The following is a 24120-nucleotide window of genomic DNA, read 5'->3' as shown; positions in this document are numbered from 1 at the left end:
GGTGGTGGTGATGTCTGCAGTTTCTTTGTGCTCAGTTTTGGCCCTAGGCTCCGGGAGGCCAGAGGATCTGGAGTTTCCTTGTGTCAGAGGCCTATGTGTCTTTTCTGTAGCCTTTTATGGCTGCTAAAGCAGGGGGCTGAGTGAGGGTCTGGTCCCTTTATTTCTAAATTATTAGAAGTGAAGCCTTTGAGTTTAGTTTACCCCTTTCAGCTATGAAGAACAGTTTTCCTTTTCAATTATTTTTTAATTCATTTACTAATTGTATTGGTATATGGGTATGCATGCGTCTGTGTGTATGTGTGTGTGTGCATGCATACATGTGGGAGGGTGCCTGTGTTCTTGCCTGCATGCATGTTTGTGTGAACATGCATACCACAATGTATGTGGAGAGGTCAGAGAATAACTGGGTAAATTTTGGAACTTGTTTCTTCCCTTCCTTCTTGTTGAGTCTCCCCTATTTCTGCTGCTGTGCCTTCCTTTCCAGATAAACTGGCCTACAAGCTTCCAGGCAATACTCCCATCTCAACCTTGCATCTCGAGGTAGGAGTGCCTGGATTATAACTGTGTGTTGCCACATCTGGTCTTTCACCTAGGTTTCAGGGATCAAACTTAGGTCATCAGACTTGTGTATTCTGTAACTGGTGCCTTTACCTGCTAGGCCATCTCCCCAGCCCAAGAAGGAACGTTTCTTGCCATGAAGGTCTAACAAAAACTCTTGATAATAGAAATTGTTCTAAACCAAGGCATGACCTGGAAACCTAGAGAATGTATTAAAAAGAAAAGAAACCACTCTAAGAGCTTAATAGAGAATGTACAATGCACCTTTTTTTTTTTTTTTTTTTTTTGGTTTTTCAAGACAGGGTTTCTCTGTGTAGCTCTGTAGACACCAGGCAGGGCTTGAACTCACAGAGATTCACCTGCCTCTGCCTCCCGAGTGCTGGGATTAAAGGCGTGTGCCACCAACACCCAGTTGAGAATGCACAATTCTTAATAAAGTTTGCTACAGAGTCTGCAAGAAAAAGGACCACAGGGATCCAGGGGGAAGCCCAAGCTGGAGAAGAGAAGGCGAGCAGAGAGAGTACCTGCCCGAGTCAGAGCAGAGAGTACCTGCCCGAGTCAGAGCAGAGAGTACCTGCCCGAGTCAGAGCACAGCAGGCTGTGGGGACTACTGGAGGACACCGGGACTGACAGCATCCTCATGACTGATGGAGAGGCTGGCCGGGCGCCTTACTGCTGAATAAAGGTGGAAATAAAACCATGCTCTGGAAAGAAATATGCAGATAAAGAATATGAGTGTCCAAAAGAGAGCACCAATGCCCTCTTTCCTAAAGATAACTGCTGTGAATTTGCGGGTGCTCTGGTCCTAATGTTAATGTCTTGATGTAATAACTTCAAAGAAAGTGTATACAGCCTTGCAATCCACTCATTCACTCAGATCACCTCAACTCCTAGACTCTCTGGGGACATCATTTGAACCCCACCTCGATAGTAGCCTTAGCCTCATTGCCGTAACCCTATACAACTGATCATCTCAGCTGCTCTAGATTCTAGGTCACACTACAGTGGATATATTTGCCTATAAAGATTTTCTGACAGTTTGGTTTATAACTCAGATTCTCAGAAGTGAAATGAGGAAGCCAAGAGTAGGAACATGTCTAAGGCTCTTAATACATTTTTTCCAACTTGCTTTCCAAATGGGTGAGATTAATTTATATCTGATTAGGAATCTATAAGAACATTAAACATGGCACACCCAATCAATATTTTCCTTTTAAAAATCAGTGTTACCTGCCCCAGTTTACTCTTCTTGTTAAATGAAGCCTTGTGGGTCAGCTTAGGGCTATCTTTGACCATGTCTCCCTCCTGTTTTCCTCTTCTGCTAGTCTTCCCTGTGCCTCGATACACATCTGTCCAGTAAAACATTTGACATATAGTGCCTGCTGCTGTGTTTTTAGTGCTATTTTCTTTCTCTTGGAGAAAAGCATGCATAATTTCCGTGAAGAGCCAGGTGACAGTAATGTTAGCCTTTTTATCTGTGCTGTAGCCGGTGATCTGAGCCCTGTTGCTGTAGCGCTAAAACAACGTAGGCAATACACAAGCACGTGAGTGCAGCTGTGTGCCAAGAAAACTTTATATATTTATATATATAAGCCGGGTGTTGGTGCCGCACGCCTTTAATCCCAGCACTCGAGAGGCAGAGGCAGGCGAATCTCTGTGAGTTCAAGGCCAGCCTGATCTACAGAGTAAGTTCCAGGACAGCTTCCAAAACAATGCAGAGAAACCCTATCTTGAACAACTGGAAAAAAAAAAAAAAGAAATAGCCATCAAATTGGATTTGGCTTGTCAATAGTTACTGATCTCTGTTCTGGACTGAATTCCTTGGGTTCAGGCCAAGCGGATGCTGTGGCCCCTACAGTGGTCTATGTAGGACTGCCCTTGGCAATGTCTAGGTGTAAGTGCTGACGTTTCAAGACTGGACTACTTTAGATGAGCAGAAAGCAGTTCGTCCACACTGCTGCCTCTGTTGGTCTCTCTGTTGGGAAGAGGGAGCAGAAAATGGAGGACTATTCCTTTGTGACTTAAAAAAAAAAAGCATGGTCACTTTCCTCTGCCCCTCACCCTCAACTGATCCCAAGGACAACTCTTTCTTCAGACAAGGTGTGGAGCAGAGTCACCGGCAAATGAAAACAATGTCACAGCAGATAAGAGTGTTTATTGATCTTGCAGAGGTCGAAAGTTCAGTTTTGAGCATCTATACCTGTAAATCCAGCTCTAGGGGATCCAACGCCCCCTTCTGGCCTCTGAGGGCAACTGGTGCCAGGCATTGATCTTTTCCGTAGGGTAGGTCATAGGGCCACCGCTAGCCTACCATTGAGGAAGCTGAGGCTTAGAAGATGGCAGTATTTTGCCTGAAATTATAAACTGAGAGCAGTGGGGAGAGGGAGAGCTGGGGGAGGGAGAGAGAGAGGGGGGAGAGGAAGGGAGAGGGGGAGAGGGAGGGGGAGGGGGAGAGGAAGGGTGGAGAGGGAGGGGGGAGAGAGGGGGAGAAGGAGAGCTGGGGGAGGGAGAGAGAGAGGGAGAGGGAGGGAGAGGCGGGAGAGGAAGGGAGAGGGGGAGAGGGAGGGAGAGGGAGAGGGAAGGAGAGGGAGGGGGAGAGGGAGGGAGAGGAGGGAGAGGAAGGGAGAGGGGGGAGAGGGGGGAGAGGGAAGGAGAGGGAGGGGGGAGAGGGAGGGGGAGAGGGAGGGAGAGGGAGGGGGGAGAAGGAGAGCTGGGGGAGGGAGAGAGAAAGGGAGAGGGAGGGAGGGGGGAGAAGGAGGGAGAGGGAGACAGAGCTGGCACTCAAGCCTGATGAGATGCCGAAGTGCATGCTGAATATGCAGCAATGTTGTCAAGTGTGTATCTGAAACCCGAAATTCCAAGAATTAACAAACCGCCTGTTAAAGTGCCCTCTGCAATCCTCTTCCTGCCAACCCCTTGCCTTAGTCTTCCAAGGGTAAGCACTGCCTATGAATTTTGCTTTGTTTTGTAGCACTGGGGATTGGACTCACTGCCTCACACAAACTGGGAAACACTCGACCACTGAGCTACAGCCTCAGCCCTGCCTATGCATTTATAACATATGTTGGCTCATGGACCAACATTTAGATCTTAAGTGTTTTTGCTGTTACACATATAACGTCATGTACAGGCATTGTCTACACATGTTTCTTCTCTCACCTCATATATATAATATATATATATATATATATTTTTTTTTTTTTTTGGGCAGAGGTGAAGGAGGGGGGTTGGTTTTCAAGACAGGGTTTTTCTATGGCTTTGGAGCCTGTCTTGGAACTCTCTCTTGTACACGGGGCTGGACTCAAACTCAGAGATCCACCTGCCTCTGCCTCCCAAGTGCTAGGATAAAAGGCATTCGCCACCACCATCCCACTGAATATTCTTAATCCACTGTCTCCCAAGCTTTACTACAATCTCTCTAGATTTTTTTTTCTACTTCTCTTTCAAATTCCTTATCCTGATTTCCGAGAGCCTCCTGGGTAGTTATTTCCACATGCATGTAAAATTTCTTGCAACTCAAAACTCTCATGTCAGAAACTGAATTCCCTTTCCAAATCTGTTTTTTTTTTCAGACCCCAATTTCTGCTAGGGTGAGCGCTGTCTTTGCAGTCACTTATAAAAAGCCCATCATGTTCCACTTCTCTGCAACGGGGAGCTATCCAGAACTCCTCTCAGAGACCCTTTCCAATTCCACACTTGTTTTCCCTAAGAAGCAGAGAGAAACAAAACTATGGCAGGTAGTCACAGTTTCTTTCTTGCACTATTCCCCTCCCCCCCCACTCTCTCTTTAATTCCCGGTGACAGCCTGGATTCTGAACACTGGGAAGTGGCGCTTTCCTGGTCTGCTGTCTCCCCCATGACTCCCAGCTCTGATCCCTCCTTATCTGCACCTGCGCTTTGCAGATAATCACGCATGCATCCTGCCTACGACTTGCAAGGCGTAGCTACCTAGAAGGCAGCTGTGGACCTGAGCACACGAGTTCTCTGCCTCTCTCCGCTGCCCAGATGGAGGGCAGCGCCCTGCCCTAGACGCGACCTCTCTGGGAAGCTCCCCAACGGCTCTCGGCCGCAATGTGCGCGCGCACCTCCGGAGCCGGCCGGCGCCCCCTGATTGGAGCGGGCCCGGCTGCTGATTGGCTGCGCCGGGGTCAGGCGCTGTGGGCCGAGTGAACGAGAGTAACCCCAGGGGCGGTGCTGACCGAGAGTAACCCTGGGAGAGCGAGCCTCACCCTCGCTGGGCGCCCGCGCCCCTGACCCGCCCGGGGCGGGCGAGAGGAGGCCAGGCTCTGAGGCTGACATCCAACGCCCTCCCTAGGTGAGAAGGCGGAGCTTCCACCCTGCTTCCACCCTGCTTCAGGCCCGCGGCTTCAATGTGGAGCTTTTGACCCGAGGTGCCGCAGGTCGTTGGGAAGGTGGTTTATGGAGTTAACGAATGGCTGTAGTGGCCGTGTTCCCTATTGGCCCCAATGAGGTGGCACCTCCTCCCACTGTCCTAACCCTGATGGGAGAGGCAAGTCGGGAAGCTTTGGCTGGCAGAGACAAGTTCCTGAAAGTGCTGCTTCTCTCCCGTGTTCCAGGGACCAAGGGCCGGGGGTGGGAGTCGGTGTGGACAGGCCTTTGTGAAAGACTGGGAGGAAAGGGACAAATGGATAGTCATGCAGAATGAAGGGTATCGCGCAAACATGGGTAGTGAACATTTAAAATGGTTGCCCCGCCGTGGAATATAGTAGTAAGTGAGCCGCTTCACTCCTAGTGCCCAAATCAGCTGCAAACATCTGCAAGGTTCTTAAGGTTTGTTTGTTGGTTGGTTTTTTTTTTTTCCTGAGATAGGGTTTTCTGTGGTTTTGGAGGCTGTCCTGGAACTAGTTCTTGTAGACCAGGCTGGTCTTGAACTCACAAAGATCCACTTGCCTCTGCCTCCCGAGTGCTGGGACTAAAGGCGTGGGCCACCACCACCCTGTTGTTCTTAAGAATTTTTACACACATCTACAGCAGGACCATTCCCACTTACTGAAAGATGGAGACAACTCAAATAGTCAGCTGATGAATTGGTGGAGCAGCCTAGAATGTTCTGGAGCTAGAGTTAGTAAGCACCATGTAGCTGAATGGTGGCTGTGTGTGCGCACACCTGTGTATGGTGTATGCCCCGTGCATGCGTGTTTAGGCAAGCTTACTTCAGGCATGTGTGGAGGCCAGAGGTTGACATCCATATGTCTCCACTGCTTCTCAGCCTTAATCTTTTGAGATGAGGCCTTTCACTGAACCTGGAACTCATTTTCACATTGCCTGACTGGCCAACAAGCTTCCCTGTTCCCTCTCCCCAAGATATACAAGTCTCCAGTTGCCAGCATTGGGGTAACAGACACAGAAGGCTACCCCAGTGGACTTTTACATGGGTTCTGGGAATCCAAACTTGGGTGCTCTATTTTACCCATTGAGTCATCTCCCCAGCCCATAAATGGTTCTTTCTATGTGGTAGTCTTGATTCCCCTTCAAATTATATGTATGTGTGTTTGCAGATGTGTGTATATGTATAGGGTATATTATATCCTTTTTTGGTCTGGACTCTATAGAAGGACTAAGAATAGAGCCATGAGTAAGCTTGGGCCATCTGTGGTCTTCTCCACTCTCAAGTTGCTCACAGGCCTTTCAAAGCCTGGGTGGGACATGGTCAAGACAGAGGGCTTGCTTCCCCTCTCTGAGAAGGGTCTCATTTGGATTCAGATTACTGAACACACAGTATGCCTACTGTGGCTTGAGAGTAACAGGCTGGACAGGAGGACAGTGGGGAGGGCAGAGCTGGGTCATCAAAAGGGGAGTGTTCTGCCTCCAGGAACCTCAGGATGGAGTCTTAGCGGCCTGTAATTAGGGCTTGTGGCATCTGCCCTAAGGCCAATGCTCAATAATCAGTATTTTGTCCATAACATAGAAGGCTAACTATAAGTCACAGGACAGAATTTTCCTTCCTTGTGACATTTCCCACAGTTGGTAGCAGAGTTAGAATTTTAAAGAAGATGAGAGATAGTTCTTTGCATGATTTTATCCAGTACTATCTGTCTTAGGGGCAGGGACATATTTCTAATACAGGAAGTACTCTTCTTTAATTGTCTTGTTTTAAAGAGAGGGTTTCTCTGTGTAGCCCTGGCTGTTCTGGAACTCCATCTGTAGACCAGGCTGGCCTTGAACTCACATATCTGCCTGCCTTTGCCTCCCAGGTGCTGGGATTAAAGAAGTGTGCCACCACTGCCAATTTGGGGAAGGCAGTCTTGAGGGTCTCACAATTTGACTGGAGAGCGCAGGGGCAAAGGGATTAAAATTGCCACTGCTTGAATTTTCCCCAATTTTGTAGGTGTTGCCCGCCCCCCTTTGATAGTATCATGTATCCCAGGCTGGCCTTGAACTCTTCACATAGGTGAGGATTATCTTGAAATGCAGGTTTTCCTGCCTCCAGGTCCTGAGTGCTAGGATTACAGATGTAACCAACTGTACCTGAGTTATAGGGTGCTGCAGACCAAACTCAGGGTCTCCTGCCTGCCAGGCATTTTACCCACAGGGCTACATTTCAACCTGGTTCTTTTGGTTCTTTTTGAAGCAGACTCACAAATACAGTATTCTGACACATAAAAGGTCATTAGTTCTTTTCTCTTTTGGTTTTCTTTCTTTGAGGCAGAGTCTCCTGTACTCCAGGTTGACCTCAAACTCTTTTGAGCTTCTGATCTTTTTACCTCTACCTCATGAAAGCCGGGAGGACTAACACTTGCCACCATTCTCAGTGGAGATAACGTTGAAAACTGCCAAGAGATAGGCAAGGTAAGACTGGCTGCCCAGATGTATATGTGATGTGTAGAGTTCTACATATACATGTCACGCCATCTACACGTGGTAGTTTGTTCTACCTGGCTTGGGTGCTGCTTTTCCTGCTCAGGGGAGCTATCTTGATTCTTGAAGGGATGGATGACCATTGGTCCCCAAGGAATTCACCTTTTCATTTCTCCACTTTAGGCCTGAACAGGACCTGTGGTCTCCTTGTCCCTTTCCATATAATGTCTCAAAAGCAGAATTCACTGTTTTGCCCTCTAGGGATTCCCACTGGATTTATACCCTCAGAGAATTGTCACTCCTTAGGCTCTTGCAGTTGGAAGATCTCACCCTTCCCTCTTTCTCTTTGGAACTTTTACAAACAAGAGTAAGAAAACAGTCTGTTGTGAAAGAAACTATGCTTCCCTGGAGCATAAAGCAGTGTGTAACCAGAGTAGGGCAGTGAGGTATGGAACAGGAAGGAATGAGAGACAAACATGGGGAGGACATGTTGTTGATTTAATGCCGGTTCATGGGAACCAATCTAGGAGTGGCTCTCAACCTCCTCATGCCAAGACCCTTTAGTATAGTTCCTCATGTTGTGGTGATGCCCAACAATAAAGTTTTTTTCGTTGCTACTTCATAACTGTAATTTTGCGACAGTTATGAATCAAGGCAAATACCTGTGTTTTCTGATGGTCTTAGGCAACCCCTGTGAAAGGGTCGTTCATCCTCCACGGGTGAGAACTATACCTAGTGTAGGGGTTGGAGAAATGGTTCAGCAGTTAAGAGCACTGGCTGTTCTTCCAGAGGTCCTGAGTTCAATTCTCAGCAACCACATGGGAACGCATAACCATCTATAATATCTATAATGGGATCTGATGCTCTCTTTTTGACAAAAAGAAAAGAAAAAAGAAAATGTGGGTTTTTGTTTGTTTGGTTGGTTTGGTTTTTCGAGACAGGGTTTCTCTGTATTGCTTTGGAGGTTGTCCTGGCACATGCTCTGTAGACCAGGCTGGCCTTGAACTCACAGAGATTCACCTGCCTCTGCCTCTCAAGTGCTGGGACTAAAGGTGTGTACCACCACCACCCAGCAGAAAAAGAAAATTTATTCTGGTGTGATTCAAACAAGAATATACATATATATATATGAATTATATAATTTTATTATTGTCTATGTACATGCTATATTAATAAAGAAAATGTCATCACCATCAACTTAAATTTAAGGTCTGGCAAAATTCAATGTATACAAACCTTTGATTCTCGATACTCAAAAAAACAGTGCGAGAAAGCTAGGTATGATAGCAACTTTTCCCCTAGTTTTTTTTTAAACAGAGTTTCTCCATATAATAGCTCTGTCCTGGAACTTACTTTGGAATCCCAGCTGCCCTTGAAGTTAAGAGATCTGCTTGCCTCTGCCTCCTGTGCTGGCACTAAGGGTGTGCACACCCATGACTGGCTCCAAGCAGCCAGTAATATTTAATCTCAGCAGCATTCAGGAGGAGGAGGTAAGATCAAGAGTTCAAAACCAGTTTCAGCTAGACATGGAGTTTGAGGACATTCTGAACTATTGTAGTGCACGTGACATTGTCTAGAAAAAATTGCATGAGACTCCTACTCTGTAATGTCTATCTATACAGGAGCATGCTGCTTGTTCCAGGTAACAACTTCAGACAGGAAAATGATCTGGCAGAACTCCCAAAAAGCCTTGGAGGTGACACTACTGGAATATGGAGTTCAAAGAAACTAAAACTCCTGCCCTTCCCACCCCTGCCCCCGGGGGAATTCTCAAAGTGTGTTAAAAGCTGAAAGTTTAAGAAATAGCAAAGCAGTTGGGTAATGGTGCAAGCCTTTACTCCCAGCACGCGGATCTTCATGAGTTCAAGGCCGGCCTGCTCTGCAGAATGAGTTCCAAAACAGCCAGGGCTACACAGACAAAAACCTGTACCACCTGTCTTGTGGTCATGATGTTTCTCCTTGGGGACTTGTGAGCCTCTCTGGGCTGTTTTCTTTCCTCCTGTTGTCAGTCAGCACTCTCAGCTTTCTGTTCCCTGGAGGCAGGACATTCCAGGAAGAGGAGTGAGTATGACTTCTAGCTGAGAGCTCTTCCCCGAGCTGTATGCTAGGGCTTCTTGATCATGTGACACAGAGACCTGGCACGTGGCCAGCCTGGTTGTCAGCTGATGCTATGTTTGACTCAATGCCAGTAGACTCTGGTTTCCTGCTGCCAGAGGTTAACCTCTAGTTACCCTTAAGAAGGGCAGGCAGGTTACTGGGGTATGGCTCAACCCTTGTAATTTCTCACTTTTTTCTCGTGATTTCAATCCTTTCTATAATCCCAGCAAAGGCAGGCAGATTTCTGGGATTTCCAAGGCCAGCTAAAGCCACATAACGAGTCTGTGTCTCTCACACACAAGTTCAAGACAGGTTGTGGCTGTCTCATTTGTAGAGTGCTTGGCCAGCACGTGGAGACCCCTGGGTTTCATCCCTAGCACCATGTGCACTGGAAATTAATATTATGACCATAATAGCCAAAAAAGCTCCCAGACCATAGAGCCAGATCTGCCTTTATTAGCAACAAATACAATGTCAATTAGTACAATTAGACCCCAGCGTTTGTGTTAATGGGAATCATCCGAAACTTTGCTTGGGTCACAAATAACTATCCCACATAAAAAGGAAAAAATGTTATTCAGGCAAGGAAAAGGTTTCCTGCACTGTTTTCCATGGCAGTGAGTAGGCACTGTTTCTCTTTGACTGGTCATATCCCACTTCCCCTGTGAGTTGTCAATCTCTGGGAAGAGCAATGTAGAACATGTGTGAAGCTCATGGTATATACTACTTCTATAGAAGTCTGTATGAGTATCTCTGCTGAGGACCCCCAAATACTTAATAAAAAAAGGTCTAGTTACCTCAAAATTGCCCCTTGAGGTAGGTGAGTATTAGCCCACTTTATCAGGACTTGCCCAAGAGTGATATTTTCAGGGTGTCCTCCAGAGGGGATGTGCCAGACACTCACTTCAGGATGTTTGGAAAGTGAGATCATCAGGTGCTTGGCACAGGATTGAAGGTGTTAAAGACCTCATCTCTGGGCGGACTTGTTATGAAGTAGCTAAGCCACCAGCAGACGGCTGCTTTACTAGCCTTTCACACCAGTTCACCTGAGCTACACTTTCAGAGAATACACCCGGAGACTAGCAACCCAAGAACAGTCCCTGAGCGCCACTGCCGTGATCACGGTTTAACAATAGCAATGCAATCAAATGCAATCAAGTGATCTCCACTTGAAGTTAGATCTGAGCATGTACTAAAAACAGCTCCAGGGAAAATCCTCCCAAATGAAGCCTGTGAAAGATTTCTGCAAATGACTGAATCAGTGATCTCCCTGGCAGCCGGGGGTTTACACCCACTGCTTCTTCAGGGTTTTAGGGTTAGGGAGGGAGGGAAGCTGGGCTCACATGCACTAAAGATTAGGAAAGAGGCAAGGCGCCCAAAGCTGTTAGCTTAACATTAAGTGGGAACTGTTAGAGATTCTCCTTTGAGAGGATCTGAAAATAGTGTCCCTTACCTGAACATTCCATCAAACCCTACCTAAACGCCCTCAGACACTGGGACCTCAGCCTGCTCTATGTAGCCTTGTGGTGTGGCATGGCCTGAATTAGATCTGTGGAATAAGATTAGAAGAAGGTTGACTTTTTTTTCTGTTCATGTTATAAATCATGGATCTGATGGCCTGGGAAAGGGAAACCACCCAATGGCATTTCCAGAGGGTTAGGTCAGAGGAATGCAGGTCGGCAGATCTACAGTGATCTCTATGAGATTTTCTGTTTCAATGAACAGCTCAAAGCTCATGTTCACTCAACACAGGCAGAAGACTCTGGTGTGATCCCAAGAGAACAGAGCATTTAGTCCTGTATACAGCCAGCCCTAACTGCAAAGCCAGGCTTCTGGGTCAGGCTACAGGGCGGAGAGACTGGTGGTTCTAAACTATTGAGGTGATGTTTTCTTCTAGACTCTTCAGTACCAGTGACCGCCCTGGGCTGTGTGACAGGGGATGTTTGTTAGTTCATGCCACCTGGCCTACCACATTTCAGTTTAAGCTTTGCATCACATCTGGCTTCAGGAAGCAGGACCTCTTCCTAGGTGGCTGCCCGCGCTTCTGGTGTTTTCACAGGGATAAAATGGGGAGCCTCACAAACACTGTACCATGCCCGCCTATAGTGATCAGCCAGAGCCACCTTGCAGAGCACGCAAGGAGAATCAATGGGCTGTCTTCTCTGACTCACAGAGACCACCATGAACCATGTTGGTCAGCAGTTGCCTCACTGAGACACTGTGAGCTGTTGACTCCCAAACCAGACAATCTCTGAACCTAGGATGCTGCTAGAGGACCTACTAAGCTTTTCTGGAGCCACAGTGGCAGAGGCACTTGGGATAGAGGTAGAGAGAGAGGATCTGGAGGCCCCTGGCTCTGCTAGCGAAAGCGACCAGCAGTTCTGAGCCCACGAGCAGTGTCTATGGGAGAGGAACAGGCCTAGACAGCAAGTCCAGAGTGCTCTGAATACGCTCGGGCATCTTGCTGCCCGTCCAGGGAGGGCAGAAACTGCCGAAGGGAGAACTGGCAGAAGTAATCAGAATCAGGGCAGGTGATCGCCTCCCAGGCGACAGGATGCCAGCTGGCTGGCCAGAAAGCAAATGCAGGGAAGACTCAACACCTTGGCAAGTCGGTGTCTACTCAGTCCAAGGACGGAAGGAGGACTAACGGAGGGAGCTAACACTTCCGGATCCCTGGCAGTGTGTTCCCCAAGGGTTTCATTTAGAAATCTAGCTCTTAGCAGCTACCTACAGATGCTGACCCTCAAGCTCTCTCTCCACTTCCCGTCCAGTCACGAAAGAAACCGGCAACTTAGATAGCTCCTCTGGTCCTTCAATTTTTCAAAGTGAAATATTTTCCTGTTCCAAGTGAAGACTTTCTTTATAGCCACACAGTTTTCTACCATATCCTCAGAACTCTGCCAGCTACTTCCCGTCAGCTTTAGACACGCGTCACATGAAGGCTTGTTCGATGAAGAAATCTTCATGTTGTTAACAGCCAGTCGTCCCCCTCAGCACTGACCATGCATCACTTCCCTTCCCCCTGACATCTGATTTATATTCCAGTCTCACTGAGCTCTGTGCTTCAGAGTATGGACTGAAGGAAGGCATGCTGTAGAGGGGCCTGGTGTCTCTGCTGAGGAGGCCACCTCCTGTTTGCCTCCCAGTCTTACTTGTGAACCACACCATGTATGCTAACTCTTGTCTCCAGATGATCTACTTGCTATGCATCACATCAAGAAAATTTCCCCAGCCCATTTAGCAAAGCCTGTAATGAAGTTCATTAGCAGGTAGGGAACTTGCAGGCAGGTTTTGTTATATTTCTAGTTTGAGGCAGCAGCATCTGGAACCTCAGAACAAGGAAAGAAGTACCTAGGAGGAAGAAGCAATGTTTCAGATACTGGAAAAGTTGTCTAGGCTTTGGAAGGTAGACACAGACCGATGGGTGGCCAGCTATTTGCCCAGGAGGTAGCAAGAAAGAAAGCAAGATGCAGTACAAACGGGATGAATGCTGTGCTCATCACCTCAGCCTCAAACAGCGTGTTTGTTGGCTTTTAATACTCTTTGTATAGAATGTTCGAATTTATTGTTACTATTTAAATTGATGTGTGAAATTATATATGCATTTATTGTGTATATGTTTAGAAGTATATATATATTGTGGCATGGTTAATCCTAGCTAATTAAAATGCGTACTACCTCAAAATGTGACCAAAGCTTTCTCATTTTAAAAGAAAGCTGTACCCAAACAGGTTAAATGCATCATTAGCATCCTGGTAGCATTATCCTGCAGTTAACAGAATATTAAATCTCTGCCCAGATAACTTTTGGAACAGGAACTCAGGAGCCCCAGACTCAGCCACTCTTATGGCTCCCATCTCCAGTTCTTTTAATCCTGGCCAAGACAGCGGCCTTAGACACTTTCTTCCGGTCATACGCCAGGCCCAGGGCAGCCATGCAGTCGATGAAGAATGTGGTGAAGTTGATGTGCCAGCGGTACTCACTGGCAGAGTAGTCATAGGGGAAGGCGTGGTGGTAGTTGTGGAAGCCCTCGCCTGGAACAGAAGCAAGGAGAGCAGTTAGGGGGCTCGGCGATTGCTGCTTTCTGCTCTTTGTACATTTCTTATCTGTCGTGTACCTCAAACCTTGAAGAACCCCGCTGTTGAGAAAAGATGAACCCACAGTCCTATATTCTAAAGCAAATAGATGCCCTCAGAGGTGTCTCAGGAAACCAGCTGACAGACTCTGCTCACACAAGCCTGTCTGGGAGCCTCTGTCAGAAGAAGTTTCTATCGTAAGATGGGAGAAGCTGGGCCTGTGGGGACAGATTTTATGATGAAAGCACCACAGCATCGAGAGATCCAGGTGCAAGAATTCACAGGTCTGTATATGAGTGCATGTGCTCAGGAGAGAAAAAGAGGCAAAGAGGGACTCTCGGGCATATTCCTCCACAGGTAAGTACACCGTCCCCACACGCTGCCGATCTCTGTAAGACAGGAGGGGCAGCTGCTGCCAAAAGGAAAAAAAAGAAAAGAAAGCCCAGACAACAATGAGAGACCCCCTCCCAACCACCCCCAGACTTCTGGCTCCCAGTGGACCGCTGACTCTGAGTCAGGGAGGTGCTGAGAAAACAGAAACACTTTGATAGAATATTCTGACCATCCCTGAGAATAACATTTTGATAGAAAGGGAAAAATCTGGACTCAGGAGGGCCTCTACAGAGGGTGATGTGTTTACCAGCTCTGCCAGGACTCTTCTTTCTGAATAGATTGCAATAATACAGAACCCAGAAGCTCCAAATGTTGTCTTCTGGCCACATCAGGCACCGCATGCACATGGTGCACAGCCAGGCATGCTGGAAAACCACCCCCACACAAAGTAAAAATGCAATTAAGAAGAAAAAAATGTCTTTAAAAAAGATTGCTAGTTTTTACTCACTCTCACAAGGATGTTTCTAGTGAGTACTTCCCAGGCATCCCTGTCTTAACATTTTACATGACATCAGAAACCCATAGTGACAAGGGAAAGAAGAGATCTGTGGGGCAGGTAGCAAGGAGCAGCAAGAGAGCCGAGAAACGCTCCAGGGAATGGTCAGGGAGCACCAGCATGTGACCGGAGGAAGTAACTCGGGATGAGAGTGATAGGGGAGCAATGGGAAAGATGAGAACGAGGTGAGGGACACCCACACAAAGGGAGACGTTGGCAGCCATTTGGAACGGATGGTCACAAGGAAGGCTCACTGTAGAGCAACACAGGACACAAATGGCTCGGTTTAGATCACTCTTTCTGTGGAAACATCACATTTGGATAGCATAGGGTTCATTTCAAAATTGCTCAAAGTAGCAGCATACCGAATTGTAACTGGTGCTGGAGGAGAGTGGAGATACATAGAATCCAAAAAGAAATGGGGGGGGGTGTTTTAAATCAAGTTAAAAGCACTAGTGACTGATAGGCATGGATCTTCGAGCAAAGTGTTCTCTAGGCTGTCACCAGCAATAGCTCTGTCCACTGATAAGACTGGGGCACTGGGTCATTACAGGGAGGCCTAGCTTAAGGCTTTAGAGAGCAGGAAGAGGGTGGCAAGAGAACTGCTTCCTTTGATCTGCAGTCAGGGCTGGAATTAGGAAAGCATCCAAAACAGTCAGCATCAGATCACACACAAGGAACTTCTCCCCAAACTCCCCTCCACCGGGGACACTGAGGAGGAACCCTCAGTATGGACCGGCCAGGAGAAAAAGAGCAAGGAGGGAGGGGTGGTGAGAGGGGGAGGGACAAGAGCCTGCCATTCAGTTGACATCACTACATGACAATTCAAGGCGCACACAGGGGAGGTAAATACAAGTGTGGCAACCTGAAGATTATTGAACTAAATCACAACTCTTTTATATTGTATACAGCAAGGGTATGTGTGAACCACTAGGCAATGGGCTATCTGGGTGACTGTGGTCCTCTTTTTGTACATCCTGGGCTACAGAGAGCCACAAACCTGCCAGGGGACCAGAAGAGGGAAACTCAGACGATCATTATAGGCAGCATTTAGAAATTGTTTTACAACCTCTAAGCAAAAGCAGAATTACTTCTTGCTCTTTCCATTTTACATTAAGAATTGCTTGTCCAGCTCTCTTAAGGGTTTCCCAACATACTCCTCCCCAACCCCCAGTTTTATAGAGGAAAAACCTAACTACACAGTACTCATAAAACAGGTCATTCTGGTTCCCCTGGCTCCTAGACAAATACCCCAACCAGCAGGCCCCTAAGATATATGGTCATGCTGAGGATTAGTGACTTACCCACGGCACCCAGGGAAACCAGGATATTCTCTCGAGATTCAATGTTCTTGTCGTAGGGGCGATACCCATAGAGGTGGGCGGCACTGTTCACCAGCCAGGTGGCATTGAGCACCAAAGTGTATCGCAAGAAGGTGCTAACACACAAGCTGTTCACGAAAGCTTCACTCCAGTAATACCAGGGCACAAACGTGGGCAGGATGAAACACATCAGCAGGATGGCGGGCTTGTAGTACCTGCGTGGAGGGATGGCACACTGAGTATGGAGAGAGAACTCTCACACCTACACAAACCGTCCTTTCTAATTAGGCGGGTTCTGTCACTTTTATGCCTGAGGATGGGACAGATTATCAGCATGAGGAGGTGGCATCTTCTTTTAGATAAGGATCCATGATGTGCCAATATTCTAGAATCATCTGACTGGGTGTGGTGTCTCTTATCACATCTTTTCCTGATTACAAATCCCTTACTTCTTTCATAGGTCGTGCTGGTCAAGCTGATCACAGGCAATCCCGACCTCATCAGCCAATTGTGCTGCGGCTGCCCATCAGCGTATGCTCCTGTCTCTTGCCTGTTGTGGTCTTCGGCAGCTTATGGCACGTGTCATGCTGTCATTTCCTGCCATCACCCTGTAGGTCTTTGATCTGCTTTCCCCCCAGGAGACACATCATCGTTGATCATCTGCAGGTCTGTCCAGTCCCATTCTTCATTCCCTACACATCAGCCTAGTGACGTCCAAGGGGACCAGTTGCGCCCTGCAGTTGTGTTTATTACTTCTGTGTCACTGAAATTCCCTCAGTCTGGTTCCTTTCCATTCTGGGCGCTACTTCCCTACCTTGAGACTTCCCTGGGGTCTAACCTATGACCCTGCTCATCACCTCCTTGGACCCATGATTATTTTCACCTGTCTTGAAAGTGGCTTCTCCAAAGCCCACCTGACTGTGCCCCAAGCTGCCGGAGATTGTTTCAGTGGTTCCTCAAACGGTGAATAAATATTGACTGAGCCTGTCCTTGCAGCCCTCTCCTGTCACATGCTGCATTTCACAGAGAAGGACTGTATTTATTTCAGGAAATCTTTGGCATTGCGCTGCACTGGCCCTGCCCACCACACTGACAGAGCCTTGATCTCTGGCTGGATCCCGATACTAAGGGGTCCCCCTCTGTTGTATAACCATTGAGCTGTATTTCCTCCTTGTACTCAATCACGGTAAATTCTGCCTTAGGACTAATAGAGTTCTTGGTTTTGTTAAGATGGCTCAGGCAGAAACAGAGCAATAAATTATGTCTGTGAGCTTGCTGGATGCTGAATTGGAGGTTTAAATGATTTTGGACATATCAACACACTAAATAACACAGTTATTATTTTATAAGTCCTAAGAGAAAAGGTGGAATCAAGTCCCACACACTCCCAGTGCTACCTACCCCCACCCCCTCACTCACCGCCTCTGGAACATGACCAGCTTCTCGGCTTTTAGGTCAGACATGTCCAGTTTTCCACCCTTCTCTTTGACAGCCGGGTGTTTGCGCACAAGCAGCCAGCCCACGTGAGAGAAGAAAAAGCCACGGCGGGAATTGTGAGGGTCAGCGTGCGTTTCTGAGAATTTGTGGTGGGCGCGGTGGTCTCGGGCCCATTCATACACGTCATTCTGGAGGGACAGAAAAGAGAACCCCAATATTGAGAAAAGAAGCCCTCCTGGGGGAACCCGGTACCCATTTATCTTCAAGGGCCTAGGACTCTGAGTCCAACTTAGAAAGCCCATAAGACTTTAGCTCCAAAGGGAGCCTGGGGTGGAAGGGTGGGGGTGGGGTGGGGCTGCTCTTTTGTACACTTGCTCCTGAAGCTTATCTGGCGAAGTCCCAGAGCACACTGAAGGTTGTGCGTGGGGAGAAGGGAAAGTCACAGCACTCACAAAGAACACTGCAGTTCTTGAAGAAAGGAATGTGGGAATGTGGGGGCAGAGACCAGGAGGCAGGTGGCCTTGGATCCCGAGGAGTCACTCCCAAGAAGAGATGCAGGGCATGCCACCCTGATGCTTTCACAAGTGACAGCCCACCTAACCTAGTTTAGTTGTAAGGTCAGCATGTAACTAATGAGCATGAGCACATTTCCCTAGGACCTCGGAGTTTGTCTCAGACATGTGGAAAAGACTTCACATGTTGTCAATAAGTGGAATTAATTTGATTCCCTGTTTTTCTCTGGTAAGCCCCACAGAACAAGTCATCCTGTGCCCACTGTTTCTCTCCAACCCGCCTCATCTACTATAAACCAACCTCAGGACGTGACCTAGCCAACCCAGCAGCCTCAGCTAGAACAAGGTTGGTCAGTCAGCCTTGCAGACTCAGTTCCTCATCTGCAAAGTACTTGGGAAGGCAGTACAGGGAAGGCAGAGGCCAACCTGGTCTACATGAGTTCCAGGCCAGCCACTGCTACACAGTGAGATCCTATCAAAACCACAGGATAACAATAATATCCACCAATATGCGTGAGGACTTAATGGGTTAACTGATACCAAGTGCTTAGCAGTGCCCAGCACAGCCAGCACTGTATAGAGATCCCAATTCTGTTTTGTTGTTTTGTGGGGGTGTGTTTTGAGACAGGGTTTCTCTGTGCCCTGGAACTAGGTCTTGTAGATCAGGCTGGTCTCGAACTCAGAGATCTGCCTGCTTCTGCTTCCCCAGTGCTGGGACTAAAGGTGTGCACCACCACTGCCTGTTAAGATCCCAATTCTGTGTCACATGGTCATCAGTGCTGTTGTGGTGACATTCCAAGATAGTCATAGTAAAGAATAGTTTACTTCCCAGTAAGAGTGCAGGAAACCAGAGCCAGCACACAGACTATGCAGCATGGCTCTGCCCTTAGGCAGACAACCCACAACAAACATACTGTGTAATACCTTAGTGGCCCTGAATCAAAAGTGACCCAACCTAGACAGCCTTTTCTATTTGCCTCCCCCTTATCCTCCCAATAACCTAAGAACCGAACCTGTAAGTCCAGGAAACCGAAAAGGGCAATCAATGGTGGACCTAGGAATTCTTCTCTAGATGCTGATCCCCAGTGCCCAGCCAGATCATCCCTGGGGCGGAGACAGCTACCAGCGCCAGCTTCTCACCTGGAAAGCCATGGTGTTGGCGATGATGAGGAAGAGCCGCAGCGGCAGCCGAGCTTTGTAGGTTCGGTGGCTCCACAGGCGGTGAGCCCCGGCCGTGATGCCCAAGGCACTGATGACATAGTACATAATTCCTGAAGACAAGACAGTGAGGGGAGTCACCAACAGGCAAATTTCAACAGTGGAAGTAGTGAAGGCTTCCCCATGCCAGGGTTTGTCTTTGGGTTAGGGTTAAGGGTGTTTTCTACCAAACCCTAAGAATCCTTTGGTCTATGAGGCCTAGAAGCTTTTGCCACTTAAACGGTAAGAGCTGCAAACTTCCAGCAGAGCTCAGGATAAGCAAGAGTGTTGTGAACAGAGCAACCACACCACTCTGAACACTGACCAGTCAGAGAATCCCTCAGTGGTGCAGCCAATGCAGTTACATTTGAATGGGAAGGAACTGTGGCCACATAAAACAGCTCTGAAAAGTCATATTTGCAGTGTCCTAAGATTTCCAGTGACCTCAAGATTCTCATATTCACTACACACTTTGAACAGAATGGGTGCCATTAATCCTGTACTTTAGCTGGGCGGTGGTGGCTCACGCCTTTAATCCCAGCACTGGGGAGGCAGACGCAGGCAGATCTCTGAGTTAGAGACCAGCCTGTTGCCAAGTTCTAGAACACCCAGAGCTATACAGAGAAACCCTGTCTCAAAAACAAACAAAATGAAAACACCACAAAACCTCTATACTTTATAATTAAACTCCCAAGAGAGGTTAGGTATAAGCAGAGTTACACAACTAGGCAAATAGGTGCCCAACATCAATCTTCCTGCTTCACCATCCTCTAGGCCTGTAGGCTTAGAAGGTACCAAATTTGATCTCCAATGGGGAAGGAGATGCCATGTATACTCAGCTCTTCTCTGCCCAGCACTACAATGCTGGGGCAGAGTCCTTGTAGATACTGCCCTAGGGAGCGGCAGCAACAATGGATCCTCAGTGGTCACTGACCTTCGATGCAGTGGAGAGAGACCATGCTGTACAAACTGTTGCACATCCTTCTGTAAGCAGATAGCAATTTCCTAAGCAGCTTCCTGCACACCCCCATTTTCCTCTTACAAAATATTTGCAAGCCACAGCCAGTGTCTGTCCCTAAGCAAAGCTCTGGCCGCATTCCCTCAGAGCTGGGATTATAGCCGCCAGATGCTTGCTACTCATGGTCGTGTGACTGCCCTATAGACCAGATCTGACTACACTGTACCACAGCATTGGAGAACCACTAACAACCAACAGGAGGAAAGAAAAGGTTTGGCGCAACAGAAAAGCCCTCAGTTTTGCACCACAGAATCATCCATGTTGGTTTTATGCTGTAGATGGCCCAGGCACAGTCTGGACCATATATAATACCATCTAAACAAGGGGATTGGGACAAGAACCCAGTCACTCTGAAACATATTCTTTTACTCAAACCTCCCAGTGAATCCAGGTAGATGGCTCAAGGCACTTAGATGACCTCCCCATCCACCATGGGACTATTGTGTCCACCTGGTGGTAAACAAATAGCTTAAGCGCCGGGCTTTGGTGGTGCACTCCTTTAATCCCAGCACTTGGGAGGCAGAGACAGGTGGATCTCATGAGTTCGAGGCCAGCCCCCAAAACAATACAGAGAAACCCTGTCTCGAAAAACCAAAACAAACAAACAAACAAACAAACAAAAAAACAGCTTAAGAGTTGTCTTAAGAAAATGGTTGAGCCGGGCGTTGGTGGCGTATGCCTTTAATCCCAGCACTCGGGAGGCAGAGGCAGGCGGATCACTGTGAGTTCGAGACCAGCCTGGTCTACTGAGGGAGTTCCAGGACAGCCTCCAAAGCTACACAGAGAAACCCTGTCTCGGGAAAAAAAACAAAAAACAAAAAAACAACAACAAAAAAGAAAATGGTTGAATCCGAAGCCACAGAGAAACCCTGTCTAGAACAAGGAAATGATTGGAGCTGGGCAGTGGTGGCGCATGCCTTTAATCCCAGCGCTCTGGAGGCAGAAGCAGGTGGATCTCTATGAGTTCAAGGCCAGGCCGGTCTAAAAGAGCTAGTTCCAGGACACGTAGGGCTACACAGAGAAAACACTGGGGGGAGGATGGTTGGATCCAGGCTGTGGTAGCACACACCTTTAATTACAGCACTTGGGAAGCAGAGGCAGGCAGATCTCTGAGTTTGAGGCCAGCCTGGTCTATAGACTGAGTTCCAGGACAGCCAGGGCCCCTGTCTTGGGGGGGTTGGGGCTGGGTGTGGTGGCTCATGCTTTTAATTCCAACACTTGGGAGTCAGAGGCAGGCTGAAAAAAATGGGGGGAGGGGGAGAGAAGAAGCAGATTCTTTGTTATCAAAGATCTCTTCAGAACTGTGTCCTCTTGTAGAGTTAGGATAAAAAGGCTCTGGAAATACCTGCCTCAAGGGAAAGGCTGGGAAGTGGTACAGCTAGCCCAGGCAACACGACCTTCCCAATCCTAGCAAGGCCAACGCTGCCCTACTTGGTATTGGAAAAACTGTGGTCCCGAGAAAGAGGATCCTCTCGATCTAGGGCATCTGGAGAACCTTTTTTTCTCTTTCCAGAGACAGGGTTTCTCTGTGCAGCTTTGGAGCCTGTCCTGGTACTCACTTTGTAGACCAAGCTGGTCTCTATAGAACTCGGAGAGATTCACCTGCCTCTGCCTCCTAAGTGCTTGGACTAAAGGCGTGACCTGGGAACTTCTAGGTCAAAGCTCCCAAGAACAGGTCTAAGCGCTCAGAGGAGCTAACAGGCCCAGGGAAGGGGGAGCCAACACCTGGCTAGTCATCCCTTCCACACCTTTACCCTCTGCAGGAGCTGCTACCAAGTACCCATACCTGACACTGCTCCACACAAACCTCCACAGGTTCCTCAGAGGGCAACAGGTGGCCCCTCCTCTTCCCGATTCAGGTTTCATAGATGAAAACACATGGAAAGTGCACAGGTTTCCTAGAGGTGCCCTTGCCACCAGCCTGCACCCAGTGAACCCCCGGAGGGGCTGATGAAGGCTCTATCCCATTAGAAGGCTCTATTAAAAAGTTGTGGGCTCTTGGCACTTAGGGTCACAGGAGACAGGGCAGGAGCAGGCTAGATGAGGGAATGGGATGAATGTGAACCTTATTCCATATTTTAAAATATCTTGTTAATTGGCAGAGCCACACGCCTGTATACTAGGATGTTGTGGAAGCCTACATCACCTTCCTCCGGGGCAAACCAGCTTGATCTGGTCAGGGCTTGGGATCAGAACAGTTGTGTAAATACCACCACCACTACCAGCACCCCCTTTTTTCTGTTCAAGGACCTCTCCAGCACAAGCTCTCCAGGCTCTTTTCCCTGCTCTGGATGACCAGTAGCCCACAAGGCCCCAGGTCTAGCCCTGATTCCCATGCCTCCTGAGTCATGTGGACCTGGGGTAAGCAGCCGAGCAAGGTGCCTCACACAGACAAGCTTGTGCAGAGAAAGTTGCTTCTCTGCCTTAGGTAGACCCCCTCCAAGCCCCTGCACAGGGACCCAGAATTCATGTTAACGGACACAGAGTCCCACAAGGCTCTGCTCCCAGGACCTGAGAAAAGGCTGGGGAAATTGGAACGAGGGGCCACTCACTGCCTTGGAGGTACCTCATTAAAAAGCAGAGAGAAACCGGAGGTACTGGCCCAAGATGAGGGGAGCTGCTCACCGAAGAGCCAGGTGTAGAGCTTGCAGGACGGAACCAGTATGATCCCATACAGGCCCCCCAAGTGCAGCAGCGCCATGAGGATGATGTTTCTCCAGACGTACTCCAGCTTGGGCGGGGGCCCCTCCTCATCCTGGTAGCTGGGGTCGTGTATATCTTCTTTCATTTCAGGGCGGATGTCTTCTTCCAGGTAGAGGGGAACGGTCTTCTGCTTCTCCCGTCCATTCTGCAGGCTTCCGGAGGGAGGCGCTGTGATGGTGGTGGTGGTCGTGTAGGAGCTGGAGATCTGTAAGGACAAGTGGAGTCAGGGGAGCAGTCTGTGGAGGACTGTGTTCGGGGCGCCACTTTCCTCACACTAGGGCAGCGAAAGGTACAGTAAAGGCAGAGCCAGCCCCCACAGCTCAGTTTGCATGAGGGTGAGATGTACTCCGAGATAGAGCAGAAGTTTCCAGAAACCGTACAGATTTGTTGCGGGGGTGGGGGGAGCAAAACCTCACGGTGAAGGACCAGTAGGGAATAAGAGTGAAACATTCGCACCCCTAAAACACACAAAGTAACATACAAGTATCCTCACGACTGGCTTTTCTTTAAAGCTTAAGACACGAAAAGTTGAGATCCAACTGCCCGAATTGCAGTCCACACCTCTCAAACTACAGGCCGAACTAGAATTCGAGCGAATCAACTAGTCCTGAGAACTCTCAACTCTCTCCTAGACCCAGTTACCTAGAAGCCCAGTCCGCGTGGCCGACGCGCGGGGCGGGGGCCGCTTCTGCACGCTCACCTCTGGGAGCATGTGGGCAGGCATCGTGGCTGCCGGCGGCTGGCCTCACTTTCCCAGCGCTGAGGCCGAGCGTGAACTTCGGTTCCGGAGCCCGCTGGTGCGGGCGTTTGGCCGAGCTGGGCTCGGAAACCTGCGCTCCTGTTCCGCGGGATGGTGTTCAGCCTGACCAGACTGTGCGCAGATCTTCCCGGGCTGGGAATTTAAAGAGGAGAGCAGGCGATGGGATGACGGTGTTTAGTATTTCCTCAGACCCCTTTTATCCGCTGCCAGCAAAGGGCAAAGTGCGCAGGGCTAGCTAGCCAAGGAAGCCAGGCGTGGAGGTGAGAGAGGGAGGGGCTAAGGAGGGGGAAAGAAAGCCAAGTAGACTCCGCAGTAGACCTCCGAGGCGCCGGGATGCTGAAGGCATCTACGCCGCGCAGCTCCAACCCCCTGCCTCGGGGCAAATGCTAATGCGCCTCCTGCTAAGACTGCCTCGTCATTGGCCGAAGAGAATTTGGTGCCACCTCGTCCAGCCGTTTCCATTGGCTCGGCGCAATCTGCTGTTCCCTTTGCTACTTGCTCCTTTCTCTCCCCCTCCCCTCTTTTTCTCCTTACGATCTTTGCGGTGGGCTGATGAGAGACCTTTCTTTAGGGGGAGGATAACTTGCTCCTCTGTAGGGGCTGTGCACACGCCTAGCGTCTCGCGGCTCTTAGCGAACGGTTCAGTGGGGAAACTGCAATGGGAGGAGTGAGGAAGTCACGGCGGCTACCGCCACTCACAAGTCGCTCAACTTCACGCCCACCCACGTTTCC

General features: G+C 48.7%; 1 protein-coding gene and 1 long non-coding RNA gene across 2 annotated transcripts; one reads left to right on the top strand and one right to left on the bottom strand.

The window, feature by feature from the left end:
* The first annotated feature begins 4725 nt into the window (after window positions 1-4725).
* LOC121139945 lies at window positions 4726-17041 on the top strand. Its single transcript, XR_005876727.1, has 3 exons — window positions 4726-4873; window positions 7229-7368; window positions 16222-17041. It is a non-coding gene; the product is annotated as an uncharacterized LOC121139945 (long non-coding RNA).
* Window positions 13309-23352, bottom strand: LOC101834849 (acyl-CoA desaturase 1-like). The gene is given in 6 exon segments (NM_001281585.1): window positions 13309-13508; window positions 15744-15976; window positions 17181-17386; window positions 18851-18981; window positions 22551-22833; window positions 23329-23352. Coding segments are annotated over 6 exon segments (1077 nt in total).
* Between the last annotated feature and the right edge of the window lie 768 nt (window positions 23353-24120).

Source organism: Mesocricetus auratus, unplaced genomic scaffold, assembly GCF_017639785.1.
Source record: "Mesocricetus auratus isolate SY011 unplaced genomic scaffold, BCM_Maur_2.0 Super-Scaffold_4256, whole genome shotgun sequence".
NCBI lineage: Eukaryota > Metazoa > Chordata > Mammalia > Rodentia > Cricetidae > Mesocricetus > Mesocricetus auratus.
This window is presented reverse-complemented; position numbering and strand designations above follow the sequence as displayed.